The sequence below is a fragment of the Mus musculus genome, chromosome 1 (genome assembly GCF_000001635.26).
Source record: "Mus musculus strain C57BL/6J chromosome 1, GRCm38.p6 C57BL/6J".
Lineage (NCBI taxonomy): Eukaryota > Metazoa > Chordata > Mammalia > Rodentia > Muridae > Mus > Mus musculus.
Window position 1 is genome coordinate 40,518,167 of NC_000067.6, and position 15,747 is coordinate 40,533,913.

The following is a 15,747-nucleotide window of genomic DNA, read 5'->3' on the forward strand; positions in this document are numbered from 1 at the left end:
TAAACAGTTATTTCTGTTGCCATTTCCCTGTTCTCACTGCTGTGATACATCACTGGATACTTTCCTTCAGGGATTACATTGAGGTATAATTTGTTTGTTTGTTTGTTTGTTTGTTTTGTGATAGATTTGCCTTAGTAATAAGTTAGCATTTGTTCTTTGGCAGCTTCTAACATTGTTTCATTATTTTGAACTTCAGCATTTTGACTCCCATGTGTTGTGGAGACATCATTCCTCAGTCTGTCTAGGTTCTAAATACTTCTTGGGCTTATATGCCCATTTCCGTGTAGTAATTGGCAACTGTTAACGAATAGTTTTCTGTATATTGTGTATTTCATATTTCTGTTTATTTCTACTCCACTGATGTATGCATGACATGTTTATGTGTCCTTGTTCTCTGTCTCTGATATTCCACTTCATCATAGCTCCACTGTCCATAGCTATGATGTCCATTGTCAAACTTTTATTGAGTTTTTCATTTCTGTTGGTTATTTTCCTGAAATCTCTATTTTCTTCCCAGATGATTTACTAAATCTCCACTTTCTCTTTTGCAATGTTCACTTTCTTATCCATAGCCTGAATTTATTTCTTTACTTCTTTTTGGTGCTTGCTTGCCTCCTCTTTAAAGTAATTAATTATTCTTACTTGCTGACTTTGAATTATTTGCGCAGCAAGGCAATCATTCTGTTGTCCTTAGGCTTAGGAATTGAGGTGTCATCATCACTTGGATGTGTAACATTACCTTAATTAATCATAATTAATTAATTACCTTAATTAATTATGTTAATTAATCAATTAATTGAGCTTCTCTGTTATAGTTTGGGCATTTTTTTCTTTTTCTCCTTTCTTTCTTTCTTTCTTTCTTTCTTTCTTTCTTTCTTTCTTTCTTTCTTTCTCTTCTTTCTGCCTCCCTTCCTCTCTCTCTCTCTTTCTTTTTTCCTTCCTTCCTTCCTTCCTTCCTTCCTTCCTTCCTTCCTTCCTTCCCTTTTTCCTTCCTCCCTTTCTTTCTTTCTTTTCTTTCTTTCTTTCTTTCTTTCTTTCTTTCTTTCTTTCTTTCTTTCTCTTTTTCTGCCTCCCTTCCTCTCTCTCTCTCTCTCTCTCTCTCTCTCTCTCTTTCTTTCTTTCTTTCTTTCTTTCTTCCTTCCTTCCTTTTTTCCTTCCTTTCTTCCTTCCTCCCTTCCTTCCTTTCTTTCTTTCTTTCTTTCTTTCTTTCTTTCTTTCTTTCTTTCTTTCTTTCTTTCTTTCTTCCTTTCTCCCTTCCTTCCTTCCTTCCTTCCTTCCTTCCTTCCTTTTTTTTTTTTGCTTTAGATCTCTCTTCTGTTTTTTTTGAGATTCTCCTGAGGGGACACAACTCCTCAGGACCATTCAAGGAAGAATAAACAAACTGTTAAAAGAGTAACAAAACAAACAGAGCAAACTTCACACATACTCTTTTTTTTTTTCCATTTTTTATTAGGTATTTCGCTCATTTACATTTGCAATGCTATACCAAAAGTCCCCCATAGCCACCCACCCCCTCTCCCCTACCCACCCACTCCCCTTTTATGGCCCTGGCGTTCCCCTGTACTGGGGCATATAAAGTTTGCGTGTCCAATGGGCCTCTCTTTCCAGTGATGGCCGACTAGGCCATCTTTTGATGCATATGCAGCTAGAGTCAAGAGCTCCGGGGTACTGGTTAGTTCATAATGTTGTTCCACCTATAGGGTTGCAGATCCCTTTAGCTTCTTTGGTACTTTCTCTAGCTCCTTCATTGGGGGCCATGTGATCCATCCAATAGCCGACTGTGAGCATCCACTTCTATGTTTGCTAGGCCCAGGCATACTCTGACAAGAGACAGCTATATCAGGGTCCTTTCAGCATAATCTTGCTAGTGTATGCAATGGTGTCAGCATTTGGAAGCTGATTATGGGATGGATCCCCGGATATGCTAGTGTCTACATGGTCCATCCTTTTATCTCAGCTCCAAACTTTGTCTCTGTAACTCCTTCCAAGGGTGTTTTGTTCCCACTTCTAAGGAGGGGCATAGTGTTCACACTTCAGTCTTCATTTTTCTTGAGTTTCATGTGTTTAGGAAATTGTATCTTATATCTTGGGTATCTTAGGTTTTGGGCTAATATCCACTTATCAGTGAGTATATATTGTGTGAGTTCCTTTGTGAATGTGTTACCTCACTCAGGATGATGCCCTCCAGGTCCATCCATTTGGCTAGGAATTTCATAAATTCATTCTTTTTAATAGCTGAGTAGTACTCCATTGTGTAGATGTACCACATTTTCTGTATCCATTCCTCTGTTGAAGGGCATCTGGGTTCCTTCCAGCTTCTGGCTATTATAAATAAGGCTGCTATGAACATAGTGGAGCATGTGTCCTTCTTACCAGTTGGGGCATCTTCTGGATATATGCCCAGGAGAGGTATTGCTGGATCCTCCGGTAGTACTATATCCAGTTTTCTGAGGAACCGCCAGACTGATTTCCATAGTGGTTGTACAAGCCTGCAATCCCACCAACAATGGAGTAGTGTTCCTCTTTCTCCACATCCACGCCAGCATCTGCTGTCACCTGAATTTTTGATCTTAGCCATTCTGACTGGTGTGAGGTGGAATCTCAGGGTTGTTTTGATTTGCATTTCCCTGATGATTAAGGATGTTGAGCATTTTTTCAGGTGCTTCTCTGCCATTCGGTATTCCTCAGGTGAGAATTCTTTGTTCAGTTCTGAGCCCCATTTTTTTAATGGGGTTATTTGATTTTCTGAAGTCCACCTTCTTGAGTTCTTTATATATGTTGGATATTAGTCCCCTATCTGATTTAGGATAGGTAAAGATCCTTTCCCAATCTGTTGGTGGTCTTTTTGTCTTATTGACGGTGTCTTTTGCCTTGCAGAAACTTTGGAGTTTCATTAGGTCCCATTTGTCAATTCTCGATCTTACAGAGCAAGCCATTGCTGTTCTGTTCAGGAATTTTTCCCCTGTACCCATATCTTCAAGGCTTTTCCCCACTTTCTCCTCTATAAGTTTCAGTGTCTCTGGTTTTATGTGAAGTTCCTTGATCCACTTAGATTTGACCTTAGTACAAGGAGATAAGTATGGATCGATTCGCATTCTTCTACATGATAACAACCAGTTGTGCCAGCACCAATTGTTGAAAATGCTGTCTTTCTTCCACTGGATGGTTTTAGCTCCCTTGTCAAAGATCAAGTGACCATAGGTGTGTGGGTTCATTTCTGGGTCTTCAATTCTATTCCATTGGTCTACTTGTCTGTCTCTATACCAGTACCATGCAGTTTTTATCACAATTGCCCTGTAGTAAAGCTTTAGGTCAGGCATGGTGATTCCACCAGAGGTTCTTTTATCCTTGAGAAGAGTTTTTGCTATCCTAGGTTTTTTGTTATTCCAGATGAATTTGCAAATTGCTCCTTCTAATTCGTTGAAGAATTGAGTTGGAATTTTGATGGGGATTGCATTGAATAGTCAGTGGAAATAAATTACTATACCAGCAATAACCATGGTATACAAAGTGGTACAATGCTAATGTGAGGTCTGCTATTCAGCCAGTTATTATTTTAGATAAAGGTGAAAGCAACAAATGAAAGAAATAAGACAAGAGAGTGAGGAAAGGGTGAGAAGGATGGGAAAGAAATAAAGCAAAAAGATATTAGAACATTGCAAAAATAGAGAAAATTGTAAATGAACAAAATGAATTTAATTGCACAGTAAAGGAATAATGACTGATTGCTTCTCAGCCTTTTGACTAAGATCAAATGTAGGAATAATGACTGAATAGATTCAGATAATTAAGTGGAGGATAGAAATAATAACATTGAAATTCCTTTTAAAAAATAAAGCTAAAAATACTTCTAAAAGTTTAATAAAAAGACAAAATGGAGTACCAGTAGCACAAACATGATGTGCTGGAGACCAGAGTCTATTAGAAAGGAAAAGGAGCCTCACAGGAACTTAAAGGCTCTTATCGTCCCTGATATTTAGGATGGCGCTGAATTTTTGAACTACTTCAATCTCCAGTGCCCACCAGAGTTTTCTTCATATCAGAAACTTCCCTGTTTGGAACAGCAGGAGCCTGAGATGCCACATCTGACAGTCTGTGTGTTGGGCAGTTTCTTCCACATCCCCTAGTGCACAGAGGGTAATACAATCATAGAACTCTGCATTTGACACCAGGTTCTGTGCTTTCCAAGCCTACTGGGCAAGGCATTCCCTGATGAAGAGATGGCACTGTGGAAGTCAGATCCCTCCCCGGGGTTTCAGAGTCCTGCCAGCAATGAACCTTGTAGCAGACAATTGACTCCAATTATTGACTTTGAGCTTGAGGAGATCGGGCTACACGGTTATCTTGAGGTGGTGAGGTCAGCTCTTAGGAACATAAAGTGAGACCCCCCCAGGGCCATCCCTTTTGCTGCTGAAGGCCAGCCTCTTGCCCCTCTGCTTCTCGGCCTGCCTATGTGAACTCATCCTTCTCTGTAACTGCCTTGTGTAGATATCTTCCATCCAGAGAAGGTAACAAGTTGATTGCAGGCTTTGTGGCTTATGGCTGTTCTTGGTGATCATGTTCCTTGGGTAGTTGGGTCTGAAACAGTAGGTTTCCTTCTAAGGTATATCCAGCTACAGCTTTCTGGTATTTAGTGGGGTAACACCATTGACGTCTTTTCCAGTGCTGACCTCTTCCTCAGGAGGAGTCACTGTCTCAACCCAAACTCCTAAGTAAGTTGGAGGTTTGGCAAGAACTGTGTGAGCTGTTCTGAGTCTTCAGCCAGGGTTTTGTGGCTTAGCTTTTGAATGAGGGCGATGTTGCCTTTCCTCCCTGCTGAGGATCTGCAACTACTGATGCTGGTAGGTACTGCTGCTGCTGCTGTTCTGTGCTGATGTTCACTGCTGCTCACGTTCACTGCTGCTGACATGCACTAGTGTGCACTGCTGCTGATGTGTGCTGATGCTCGGGGGTGCTGATGCTGATGCTGTGCACTGCTGTGCACTGCTGTTCCTGGGTGCTGCTGCTCATGTGCACGGCTCCAGCATGTTCTGTTATTCCACGTCTCTACGCTCTTCAGCTGTCCTGTCATCTCTCCATGACCACCCGGCTTGTCCTTCTGTTTGATTAGTGTTTAATATTTGCTGTCCTGACTTTCTCATTCAGCACATTGCATATAGCGGATGATTCTTGTCTACAGTTTTATCCCATTCTCTCTTCATGCTGAGATCTTCACCCCCTTTCTTGGTAACCCGTCTCTTAGCAGCCACAGAAAATGGATGATCACCCCAATTCCTTGGCAGTTTCTGATGTTCACAGAAATCATATCCTCCAAATTTAGTCATTTTAATGTCAGATTAGACAATAGTGTCCTAGAAGTAAACATTTTATTTTCTGCTCAAAACTACATGCTCATCGAATTTATACTTTCCAAATTCCTAGTGATCATTGCTTATAAATTATTTAAAGTTTCCCATAGTCACTTTCTCTACAGAGTAGACAAACACTGTGAATCCAGCTGATGTCTAGCTTTCAATTTTAAGAACACATGCTCTCTCCTTTTATATCTGAAAGTGTCACAGTGATACCTCAAGTCACAAGCTCTTATTCCTAGTTATCTAATTGATAATCTTAAATTACTGTTTAATAACATAGCTACTCTGAGGTTTTATACATAGGAGTTTAATCACTAGCTTCCCTAAGTGTGGAGAATCTGTCATTTTTATATAAACCAGTGAATCTTTTAAGGGGGAAACATTATTTTTCCAAATTACTAATAGAAATAGACAATAGATGAGAGCATTATAAGAAAAAAAAGAATTCCATGAAGAGAAATGTTCAGAAGATACCCCAGGGCCCCTGTAATGTCCTCAGGGGACCCTGGATCTGAGATATGCATCCTTTGTATGTGCTAGAGATGACACACGGAAGAACCCGTTTCATGCCTCTGAAAATACCCACACAGACTCTGGGCTTCTGAAGGCTATTTGGGTGGGATGTGCTCTTTCAGAGTTTCCTGTGTGACTTGAAGCTTGGCCACAGGTTTTGATTCCTCCATTTCCTACTTTAGAAGTGAAGAGGATGCCAGAGAAAGAGGTTTGCCTCTCTGCACTCTCCACACTGGCGATCAGAAGTAGCTGAAGCCATGACAGGAGCAAAGGGGAACCATGCTCTGTTTGGGCTGGGTGTTTCTTTGGTTTGTTGCAGGAGAGAAGACCACAGGATTTAATCATTCAGGTATGGGTTTTCTTCTGCATATTAACACCGCAAGTCTTGTGGTCAAAATCTGAACTGACAGATGATCTAGTAGTACACAGCATCTTGTCACTGTCAAAAGAGGGAAGAGGAGAGCTCTGGGCCAGGGCTGCTTTCAGCAGATGACATACCCCTGGGGAATCTCAGTGACCACAGCTGGGCGCTCACTGGGGACATCTAAAAAGGAGTAGATGATTCTACTACTCATAGCAAATTAAGACAAGCCCATTGAGAGGTGACCAGAACATGAACCATTTTCATCTATGAAATGGACATAGTACACACAGAATACAGAGCTTAGTCATTTGTTATATTGAGTCTATTCATAATATAAATAGGAATTCCGCCTTCTAATGTGTTTCTCTGTGTTGTTTCATTTGCTGTAATTTTCAGCTTGTGCCACCAAAAAACTTCTGTGGACATATTCTGCAAGGGGTGCAGAGAATTTTGTCCTATTTTGTGACTTACAAGAGCTTCAGGAGCAAAAATTCTCCCATGCAAGTCAACTGTCACCAACACAAAGTCCTGCTCACAAACCTTGCAGTGGCAGTCAGAAGGACCTATCTGATGTCCAGTGGTACATGCAACCTCGGAGTGGAAGTCCACTAGAGGAGATCAGTAGAAACTCTCCCCATATGCAGAGTGAAGGCATGCTGCATATATTGGCCCCACAGACGAACAGCATTTGGTCATATATTTGTAGACCCAGAATTAGGTACGTCCTCAAATCATCCCAGTCTGAAAATATTCTCAAATTTTCTGTTATCTAGACAAGTGCTCACAGGACCTTCTCTATCTCTTAGGAGCCCCCAGGATATGGCCTGTTGTATCAAGACAGTCTTAGAAGTTAAGCCTCAGAGAAACGTGTCCTGTGGGAACACAGCACAAGATGAACAAGTCCTACTTCTTGGCAGTACTGGCTCCATTCATTGTCCCAGTCTCAGCTGCCAAAGTGATGTACAGAGTCCAGAGATGACCTGGTACAAGGTATGGATGGATTTGCTAAAACTGGTGTAAGAGCATTGTTTTATTGTTTCTATGGATGTTTTATAGAAACATGAGTTAGAGAGCCTAAGGCCCAGCACTACATAAGGGCTGGTCTGTGCCTAAGCAAAAGATGTTCTAAAGTGGTTTTGTCTTTATGTAGAGTACAGCTTGCTATTCAGATCAATAGAATCGCCCTTTGGGTCAGTATCAGAGGAAACGTCAATATGTAAGAATATCATGGTCTGATAGAGCATAAACAGGTGTCTGTATACTCAGCACAGGTAATTTCATCGTTTCTGCCTTAGACAACAACAGGCAATGCTAAGAAAGAGGAAGGGAACTCACTATAAGCAAGTCTTAAAGGACATGGGAGTGGAATAGTTTCTACAGGGGAGGACATTGAGGAAAGAACAGCAAATCACCATGTGACTTGTACAAAGCTTGTGGGAGTGGTGGGATGTCAAGAGTAAGGGCACAAGAGAAAGTTTATAATGATGTAGACTAAACTGGTAAACAAATAGTAAAAGCAAAAATATTCTATGTTTTCATCGTGCTATGGCTTTTCCAAGTTCTTGACCACCTGTGAATGCCCATCCAATGGAGCCTTATCAGGGACACACCTCCTCCAACAAGGCCACACCTCCTAATCCTTCCCAAATAGATCCACCAACTGGAAACCAAGCATTCAAATACATTATCTTATGGGGCCAGTCCCATTCCAACCGCTGCACAAGGTGACTTCTGAATATATCATGTCTTTTCATTCAGGCCTGTAGGATTCCTGTCAATAGCTGTGTTCATGTGCTGTGGTGGTTTGAATATGCTTGGCTTAGGGAGTGGCACTGTTAGGAGGTGTGGCCTTGTTGGAGTGGGTATAGCCTTCTTGGAGGAAGTGTGTCATTTTGGGGGTGGGGCTTTGAGACCCTCTTCCTATCTGTCAGTTTGCCTTCAGAACAAGATGTAGAACTCCCAGCACCATGCCTGCATGTATGCTGCCATGATTACTGCCATGATGATAATGGTCTAATCCTCTGAACCTATGAGACAGCCCCAATTAAATGTTGTACTTTATAACAGTTGCCTTGGTCATGGAGTCTGTCAAAGAAGTGAAACACTAAGACAGAAGTTGGTACCAGGTACTGAGGTATTGCTGTGATATTCTTGACCAGGCTTTTGTTTGGAGGAATGTGGCTTTTGGGACTTTGGAAGGCAGTGGAATACTTTAAGTGGAGCTTAATGGGGCATCCTATTAGGACTATGGAAGACATTGGTGTTGAGGGTGATTTGAATTGTGTAGAACTGGTAGCCCAAGAAGTTTCAGAGGAGGAGACTGTTACTATGTGGCCTAGAGACTGTTTTTGTGATAGTTTGGTGAAGAATGTGGCTGCTTTTTGCCATTGCCCTGAGGCTAAGGTAAAGAGATTTTGATTAATTGCATTAACAAAGGAAATCTCCGAAAAGCCCTGCAAAGTCTTTGTCCTCTGATTCACTCTCCTGAAGAGTGTCTTGATAAAGCACACAGCAAGCTTCAAAAGAAAAAATACCAAGTGTTTGGATCAATAAATAAAGGGGCACCAGGAAGTTAAAAGGAGCTGAATCTTGTGTTCAAGGAGATAAACAGATTAAGGGGGTGATGATCTCAGGGCAAGATCCAGCCAGCTCAGCTTATAGCTTGTGTTTGCAGTTGAACAAACACCCCAACCAAAGCAACTCTTATAAAGGACAACATTTAATTGGGGCTGGCTTACAGGTTCAGAGGTTCAGTCCATTATCATCATGGCAGGAAGCATGGCAGCATCCAGGCAGACATGGTGCTGGAGAAGGAGCTGAGAGTTCTACATCTTGTTCTGAAGGCAAACAGAAGAAAGACTGTCTCAAGGATAGGTAGAAGGAGGATCTCAAAACCCTACCCCCAAAGTGATACACACACTCCAACAAGGCCACACCCCTTCTGACAAGGCCACACCCCTCTGACAAGGCCACACCCCCTAATAGTACCATTCCCTGTGCCAAGCATATTCAAGCACCAACACCATTCTTTTTCGAAAGAACTATGACCAGACAGTTTGAGGAGCATTCTCAATTGTGTGTCTAGGATTAGAGTTTGTAACCCATGTCCCTAACTTTATGCTCACTCCTGTTAGATTCTAATACTAATACATTGGTTTTAGCTCATTATTCTGTGTTAAGAAATTTGGGGTTTTGATTTTATAATTCTATAACCCAGTGTAGTAGGTATCATTCTCAGAGTTTTGAAGCTGATAGATAAAATGTGACCATATGATTCTTTTAAAGATGATTTTAATTTTTATTGAAAACAGATATTTTATATACCATACATTTTGATTATGGGTTCCCCTTTCGCAACTCCTCCCAGGCCACCCCACCTGGCCCCTATCCACCCAAATCCACACTCATCTTTCTTTGCCATTAGAAAGCAAATAGGCAACTATAAAACCAAACAAACCAGAATAGGACAAACATACAGATGTAAACACACACACACACTGGCACAAACAGAAAATCCTACACTGTAATATAACAAAGCAAAACCTGTAAATCAAAAAAAAAAGTGTGGGGAGTAGGGGGAACTACTGAGCAAGCTTGAATGGCAGCTTTTTCTCTCGGCTGTGGGTTCTGGAGCATGCTTCCAGGTGCACATTGCCATCTCTTAGGGGTCTTACTGTTCAGTTATTTGAAAAGGCACCCACATGCCCTATTATTCAGCTTATAAGTATCTTATTGTTTAACAGGGAGATCACTCAAGTATTGTTCAAATTACACCATAGAGTAAAGATCGAATGTACTTACTATAGTGCCTTGAGCCTCTAATCTAAGTTCTCAAATACACAGGAAAATGAGATGACTTTGATAAGCTCTTAGTTAGTGAACACAAGCTGGCTGATATTAACCATCTCCTCCTTTCCAGCTGCTCATTCACCATCTGTTGAATAATTTACTCAGTACGTTGCCTGGGAACTGACATTGGGCCCATAATTTAAAATGTTTGGTTTATTAATTGCCATGCATTATATTAAAATGGATATTACTACAGGACTGAAGCATAAGTTTAGCATTGTCAGGTGATTGGAGCAAGATATTGTACGAGGGTTCTTACTAAGAAAGAATAACATCTCGACAGAGATAGAGCAAGGAACCCATTCAGTGCAACATTGGCAAACTGTTCAGTGTGATAGAAGCAGAGTTCTTGCATGGTATACACTACTGGATTGGAAATAAAAACTGGGTTGCTCATGCTCATGCTAGCAGGGGTGGAACCCTGCTGGCATGTTTGAACTTTCCTGTTGTGCATTCTGATCCAGAAAAATATCAGTGAGGATAGAGTGAAGGGAGGAGATACTCTTACGGAAGAAGAGGAATAATTACATGCTTTGACAAGGGACAAGTTAAAGAAGCAATCATAATATTTTCAAATTTTCAGGCTCAAAGTAATTCATGTTGTTTACCAAGTTGTAGACAGTAAAAACTGGTTTGATCATAGATAGCAAAGATAGGATCTGCTTAAATCCAGACATGATGATGATGGTGAGTAGCCATTGCGAGTCCATCAAGGAGAATAGACTGAAAATATAGACCCAGGAAGTCCCCTGGAACAGGTGGAGGAATCCCAGATAGGAAGCACTATTCCTTGATAACTCTACAGTTTTGGGGTGCTCCCTAGTCCTGTGCTGCCTAGTAGTAAAATTCTGGATAGTACATTAGAAGATCACAACGATTGCTCTCCCACTAGGAATGGTTTTGTTCTCCTTACATGCACCCCTAACATCTAGTACCCCCAACTCTCCACACAGGCGACACTGTGGATGCTTCCCCTCTGTACTTTCATTTTCTACTGCTCCTTCTCCAAGCACAACACAGTACTTTGAGCAGACATCTCTGCCTCTCCTTCCAGTAGGTCTTTCATGTGACTGAATAGACTGATGAGGTCCACATGAGGTCCCCGTGTTTCTTTGACATTTCTTTTGAGTTCCGTTTCACAAAAACTTTAAATGACACACACTAAGTCATGGTCACTATCTACATAGAGGAACAGGTCTATTTGTCTACCATCTACGTCTTTCTTAGTGATGGTGCATTGTGTCATCACTCCATCAGATTATCAGGAGATCTACTGCCCACAGTCTACACTCTGCTCCGTGTAGGCTCTTAGTGGGCTCTCTAAAGCTTTATATCTGGACTTTTCTTCTTATTCACTTCTGGAGTGTTCTTGATCTTCACAATCACCTGATAAATATTTAAGCTGTCTGTCTCGGTCTCTTGCCCTGACTTTTCCTCCTGTCTTGTAACTACTCTCTATGACCCTCTCAGGCTCTTTGGCATCCCGGGAGAAGTTCTTTCTTGGGCCACAGGAACTGCTCCAGACACTTGGAGGAGGGGGAATTCCTGATTCTACCTGTGAGAAGGCCAGTGGAAGGGAATTTCCTCAAGCAATAAATATGACTCTTAGTCAGAAAAATGATGTTTGATATTCAGTTCTTCATTTACCAGGCATGCTCTTGTTAGTTTTTAAACTCTAAAATACTTGTCTCCTCACTTGTAAAATAGAGATAATATCCATGTGAATCTCAAGTCAGAGACTCCTTTAGGCAAGTGATAGGTCATATGGAGAGGAAGCAGAAAGGTGGTTCAAGAGAGAGGCACTCTGAGAGGAATTGTCCTTTAGGTGAGAACCTTACTAGGGATGTTAGTGATAGACTACATTCTCCATCAATCTCCCAAGGCAATGCAAGGTGTCCTTCCCTAAAGGTTTCTGAGGGAGGTAGTGTGCCCTACACCAGGAGGAAGTGGGGATATTTGGCCCGCTAGGAGAGAAGAGGAAGAGTAAAGGTCAGTCACAGTGGTATCTGGGAGGTTTGGGATCTAATGACAACCACATGGAGTCATGTGGAAGAGAGATTTTTGCAATCTCTGTAGGGATCAGACTCTCCCCAGTTTGTTGTCTCTACTTTCTCCTTTCTTTAAATTATAATTGTAAAAGATCTACTCTTGATGCTCGTAGGAAAAGTGGAAGGTCATGTGTCATAGAATCATCCTATATGGAGCTAGGCTGCAGGAGTCAGGACAGTAGTGGTGATAAATCTTTCCTTGGGTATTGACTGAACCCCCACAGTGCCGTAAAAACCCTGGTGATAGGAAGTTGGCTATAATAGTCTTCAGACTCCAAGAACTCCATAGCCAGCTGTAGACACTTTACTGAAAATGTCTTATCACGTGACTTTCCTGCTTTAAAACCTTTCTTGCTTTGGGCTCTCCTAAATTCATATGTCCTTAAGGAAACCCTTTACTAGAGAAACAAAGATCAAACACATTCTGAGTCCACTTTGGGCTTCTTAGCCTTCTTTCCCATGCCCAAACTTTACTTTACATGTCCTAAGGTGGCATTGATATTTAATTGGTTCCCCTGCATTCTTCACAACTCTGCTCAGACTCAAGGAGGTAGGCCTGTTTTATGTGAGCTGAGATCTACTGCTGTCAAGTGCTCCCTGAGCACTCTGTGTGATGTGATAGAAGAACTCGACACTCAGAGCCTGGAGGCTCAGTGTCTGCTGGGAGAAGGGACTCATGTTTACTCCCTATCATGTACCCGTGACTCACTTGCTTCCACTCTTGTTACTCCCTACCAACTTGCTTCCTAGGGCCAATGACTATTTTTAACAACTATAGACAAGGTGTACCCATTGCATCCTTACTGTAAAAAGGTGGTGCCCATAACAGCTGATTGCCTCTGAGCCACTGGAGATGTAAAATGGAAGTTCTGCTAGGAGCAAGGGATGGTTTTGTTCTCATAATCTGAGTCCTGTTGAAGCTGTGGCTGGAGCTGCAGTCTGTGCTCTGGGGAAAGCAGTGATCTCACAGAGCATGATCCCCCAGGGAAAGACAGGTGTGTAAAGGAGCCATAGCCCAGAATGAGACCAGATCAGTCCATGAGGAACTACAGAAATCACATGAACGATTCTAAGAGACATCTTCTTGTTTGAGTTTCTGAAGCTTTGCTATGTGTGAAAAGAATATCATTACAAATTCTGAGGTTATAGAAAGGTGTTCATTTTCCTATCTCCTGGATTAGGATGGAAGACTACTTCCTGAGCACAAGAAAAATCCAATTGAGATGGCAGATATTTATGTTTTTAATCAAGGCTTGTATGTATGTGATTACACACAGTCAGATAATGTGAGTTCCTGGACAGTCCGAGCTGTGGTTAAAGTGAGAACCATTGGTAAGTGACTTTTTCTGCACTCTTGGTTGACCAGTGAAAATCACCTTTATTTGGTTAAGAGATTATTTTCCTTTAGACTAAAAAACAGAGATAGCCACACACCGGCAACCATTAAAGTGTTGCATGTTGGCAAACCCAGTGTCTCCATCACCTGAGGTTTTATCACACAGAGAGACTCAGCTCTGGGTCATGTTCATCTTGAGGTGGGGTATCTATTCCTTTCTGGTTTAAGTTTTGAAATAAATTTAAATATGCATTAGATGTATTCTACATGAAGCATTAAGGGACATCCATGTACCTGTTTAAAATGTGTTAATGTTTTTTTCCACATGTTTAAAATCTTTGTATTTTCTTTTTAAGAAAAGGAACAACATTGCTACAGCTTAAGATCTGTGCCCCATCTGCTTCCCATGAGGCACTGAAAAATTATAGTCTACCTTCCTAATGCTGTGACTCTTTAATATGGTTTTCCATGTTGTGGTGAGCCCCAACCATAAAATTATTTTGTTGCTATTTCAGAACTGTAATTTTGCTACTGTTATGGATTGTAATGCAAACACCTGTGTTTTCTGATAGTCTTAGGCCACCCCGTGAACCCTAAAGGAGTCTTAAGTTAAGAACCTCTCCTCTCAATTAAATGTATTCTTCTTGTGTTTTTTTTCCATACATGCATGCATCTATTGACAAAATACAATACTTCCTTTTGCATCTTAAGCAAACACTATTACACAGAGATGTTTTCCAGTTGGCACCCCTTATTCATGATGAACAAAATTTAAATATTACTAAATAATATTGGGGGCCATAAGACTTTTTAATTGGTATCAAGTAGTGCACTTACACACACCCCCCATTTATTCTTCCTTGTGGGGCTGTGGGTGTTGGGGAAAGAAGGGAGTGGGTGAGAACCCGCCAGAGTTCCAGTGCTCTGGAAGCGCAGATGCGGGAGGACTGCCAGACACTTTCCCATGCAGCGCCAGGGGGGCATCTGGCTGTGTTAGGCCACTGACCCCAGACAGCAGATGGAGAACAACAGGCAGCCCCAGGTACCAGGTTCTCAGCCTCTGGCATCCCATGCTGGATATGGCAGAGGAGCTGAGAACAGAATAGGGGCCCCAGGGCAGCACTCAGGCCCCAGGGAGGAAGGAGAGGTCATGGGGAGAGGATGGTGCTGGGTGGTTTCCACACAGGTGAGAGTCCTTAGTCCAGTCTGTAGCTGCAGTGTAGGAAGGCCTTCTGGTGGGAGGTTAGGTGAGGCTCATTAGGAGAAAGCCTATACCATCATTCAAGCACAGCAGACCTTCATGATCAGAGATAGTCTATGGTTTTAGAGCTTTATTGTAGAAAGGCAGGGGGAAAGAGAAGGTAGAAAGAGAGGGAGAGACTGGCCATGGCCACAAGGAGAGAAAAAGGGAAGAGAGAGAGAAAAGGAAGGCTAGAGAGTAAGAGAAGTAAAAGCTTAGAGAGCGAGGTGGGGCCAAGCAGCCCCTCTTATAGTGGGCTGGGCTATCTCACTGTTGCTAGGTAACTGCGGGGAGGAGTATAGCCAGAATACCAGAAGCTTGGGACATTGTCTAGGTGACTGATAGCCATATGCCTCTCCTGTGGGGGATGTGGGGGCAGGAACTTCGACAGGAGCCAGGGGTCCAGGAGACATGATTGAACACCTTCTGTCCCATGTGGGTGGAAATTACCACCCACTAGGTTCCACTGGGTCCCACCTGGGTTCAAAATCTAAGCTCAACTGGAGACCAGGATGTCTGTGCATAGTCCATTGCCCCACACTTCCCCGACTAACAAATCATCAAATGTCTCACCCTATATATATATATTTTTACCTTTTGGATTGAGTTTTCTCTGGCTCCTCCCTTGTGTCAGTTTTACCAGCTCTACAAATAATGGCATAGCAAAATGGTAACCGTAAATTATTCAGTCTTGTATTCTGGGGTCAAAACATAACAGAATTAGTCACTGATGCTTTGTTCCAAAGAACAACAGAGTAGTTGACTTAGTTCTTAGAGAAAACCTTGATGGAGTTTACTCCTGGTTTTCTTACAGCAAGGTGCAGTTCAGTGAGTGTACATCAAGATACAGTCCAGTTGGGATAGATTAATATTGAGAAATATCTGTTTATTTCCATGGGCTTCCTCACTTTCATGGCTTTGTCATATATGGGAGTCCTCCTTAAAAGAGAGATTCCATGCACAGACAATACTGGCATCACCTTCTCTCACAAGTGATGTGTGAATATTCTTATATGCAGACATCACAAGTCCCTAACTTCTCA

General features: G+C 41.9%; 1 protein-coding gene across 5 annotated transcripts in view; it reads left to right on the top strand.

Annotated features, from left to right (window-relative positions):
* Il18rap (interleukin 18 receptor accessory protein) overlaps window positions 1–15,747 on the top strand; it is a 36,346-nt gene that overhangs the window by 2,805 nt on the left and 17,794 nt on the right. For 3 of the 5 annotated variants that reach the window (XR_003952534.1, NM_010553.4, XM_006495710.2), the window contains exons 4-7: window positions 6,050–6,216; window positions 6,628–6,949; window positions 7,038–7,221; window positions 13,310–13,460. Coding sequence is in view for 2 of the 5 variants with exons in the window: in NM_010553.4 (NP_034683.1) it covers window positions 6,147–6,216; window positions 6,628–6,949; window positions 7,038–7,221; window positions 13,310–13,460 (727 nt within the window). In the remaining 3 variants the exon portion in view is untranslated. Of the gene's footprint in view, window positions 1–6,049; window positions 6,217–6,627; window positions 6,950–7,037; window positions 7,222–13,309; window positions 13,461–15,747 lie in introns of those variants that run through there. The other 2 variants (XM_030250547.1, XM_006495712.2) reach the window with 2 other exon arrangements.